At 32.3% G+C, this 2,289-nt stretch overlaps 1 protein-coding gene across 2 annotated transcripts; it reads right to left on the reverse strand.

Annotated features, from left to right (window-relative positions):
• Positions 317 to 1,463, reverse strand: LOC104757833 (acyl-acyl carrier protein thioesterase ATL1, chloroplastic-like). 2 transcript variants are annotated; one of them, XM_010480622.1, is made up of 5 exons: positions 1,268 to 1,463; positions 991 to 1,091; positions 793 to 902; positions 616 to 711; positions 317 to 527 (listed from the first exon to the last, which is right to left on the reverse strand). In XM_010480622.1, the coding sequence occupies exons 1-5, from the start codon at positions 1,405 to 1,407 to the stop codon at positions 435 to 437; spliced, it is 540 nt and encodes a 179-aa protein (XP_010478924.1). In that variant the 5' UTR covers positions 1,408 to 1,463; the 3' UTR covers positions 317 to 434. The 2 variants fall into 2 exon arrangements, with proteins under 2 accessions (XP_010478924.1, XP_019094908.1); XM_019239363.1 differs by lacking the exon at positions 317 to 527 and having other exon boundaries at positions 647 to 709.

Consider the following 2,289-nt stretch of genomic DNA (forward strand, 5'->3'; position numbering starts at 1 on the left):
ATTGTTGTACAAAGCAGAGACTAGAGCATCGATCATCTTCTCTAGCTCACTTATATAACCTTAGATCTCACACAGAAGAAATCATACAACATTCAGCATAAAGAAGAAGATACTAAGAACGAGTTTGTTATATTTTCAATACTAAAAATATCTTCTTCCTTATTTTAATCTTTCTTCTCACATGTCGTCTCTTCACTCGCATGTGTCACGTAGACTTGCCTAAGCTTATCAATGAGACCCTTCTTTATTATATTACCTCTGTTTCACTAAAAGTGTTATTTTAGAATTTTATTTTTGTTTCACAGACAGTGTCATTTTACATTTTCAATGCATCTTTGACATTAGACTTCGTATTACATATATCTGAATCTTACTTATCAAATGGAAATCAATACCATGCCAAAGCGACTACAATTCCAAATATTTGTAGAGCCCTATCCGAAATTAGAGCGTATGTAAGATGGGACACGAACCGGACGGTACTTATTGTCAAGCCACACAGCCATTCCTTTTGCCTCCAAAATAGGCTGTTTCGTTAATGATAAACAAAATGAATCCAAATCAGAACATCAGTAAAAAACCAACAGAAAGGCTTGATGAGAGCACCAAAATAACCTCTTGATTTGGAAGTTTAAAGATAAACTGTTCAAAGTAAATGCGCGCCAAAGATGTCCCCGATATCCTTGTTTTCACCACAAACTTGCATCCACTCTGTTCATAGTAATAAAATAAATATACAAAAAAAGTCTTATAAATTGTGACAAGCAGGATAGGAAAACATGTCCACATTACATGTAAAGGTGCAAGAAACTTTATTGACAACTCAGAAATGGCCAAAGCTTCACCAGAACAGGATACTTCATCACAGTTGATACCGATACTATCCATAAACTCGTGTTGACCTTCGTATAAAAAAAACTAGTTTAACAAACAATATTTGGTAAGAATGGGAGATATATAGCTTAATTATAGCAACCGAACTAAACTAACCGTGTTGGCAGTAGTTTACATAAACAGAATTGTTCACAACACCAAATTGATCTAATTCATAATCGCGAACTTTAAGTTCAGTTTCATGGAGCCCATTCACTCTGCCATATGGAAATTTTTCATATAAGATTATGAATCAGAAATATTAGTTCACTACTTCCTCTTGGCCATTATAGATTATATATCTACAAATCTTGATACTTAGTCTACGTCCCCCTACCAGAAAAAAGAGATATTAGATCTCTTATGAAATGAAGTTAGAGAGATCTTTCTGTACCCTTTGCCACCTTTCAGTTTGAGACATGCGACAGGTTTGAAGGTCTTTGCATTCCGGAGAGGTAGGACAACCGGTCGACTCCAAAAACAGGAAAACACTACAGGTAGAGCCGGTGCCGTCGTTCCGGTAGCTTGAAGCATTGTACTTCTTCGAGTGACGATGCTCAAATGCTTAAAAGAAGTTTGACAACCTTTTCGTCTGGTTTGTGAAAATGGGTTTCAGTTACCACATATGAGTGTGTATATATATACATAACAAAAACAAGGAATCTTCTCCAATGCTGCCGTTGTCTCAGCGAAATAAATTAACAAAATATTGTATTTTTTGAAATAGAAGACGTACTTCCTCTGTATCTATATAAAAAGTTGATTTTTTTCTCTTATGTTTTTTCGACCTCATCACTTCGAATTTTCAATTTTAACAAATTAATCAACATCATCAAAGGAACATAAAATCTAAACTTAATGCATCAATTAATTCACTCATTTTTGTAATATTTTTATTATTATTAAAAACAATAATTTACAATAATTTAAACTAAATTATAAACCAAAAATGAATTGAAAGAAAAATACAAGTATAAAAAAATATCAAAATAAAATATGAATTGAGATTACATAAATATGAAATTAGATATTTCTATCATAATATATAATAATTATGTAAATATTTGTAAAAGACTAGAACTAGGATCGAGAAAAATAAAGCTATCATATATTGAAGAGAAATACCCTAGAATAGCACTATTTTAAGTTTCTCTTCCAAAGTTAGCACAAATGATCAAATGTTCCAAAAGTAGCATTATTATTATTTTATCTTTAATAATAAAATTAATTCTATTTTTTTTTACTTATGAATTTAATATCGTCATTGAAGCTTTCGGCGAAGCTTCCATCGACGCTTCCATCGAGATCGTGTATCAGATCTCGGATTTTGAAATTCTTGACGTGATTCTTATGGCTTTTAACTGAGAAATTAGGCAATGGTTGGTGCGTATTTGTTGCCGAAGTAGGCTTTGAAGT

This window comes from Camelina sativa, chromosome 17 (assembly GCF_000633955.1).
Source record: "Camelina sativa cultivar DH55 chromosome 17, Cs, whole genome shotgun sequence".
NCBI lineage: Eukaryota > Viridiplantae > Streptophyta > Magnoliopsida > Brassicales > Brassicaceae > Camelina > Camelina sativa.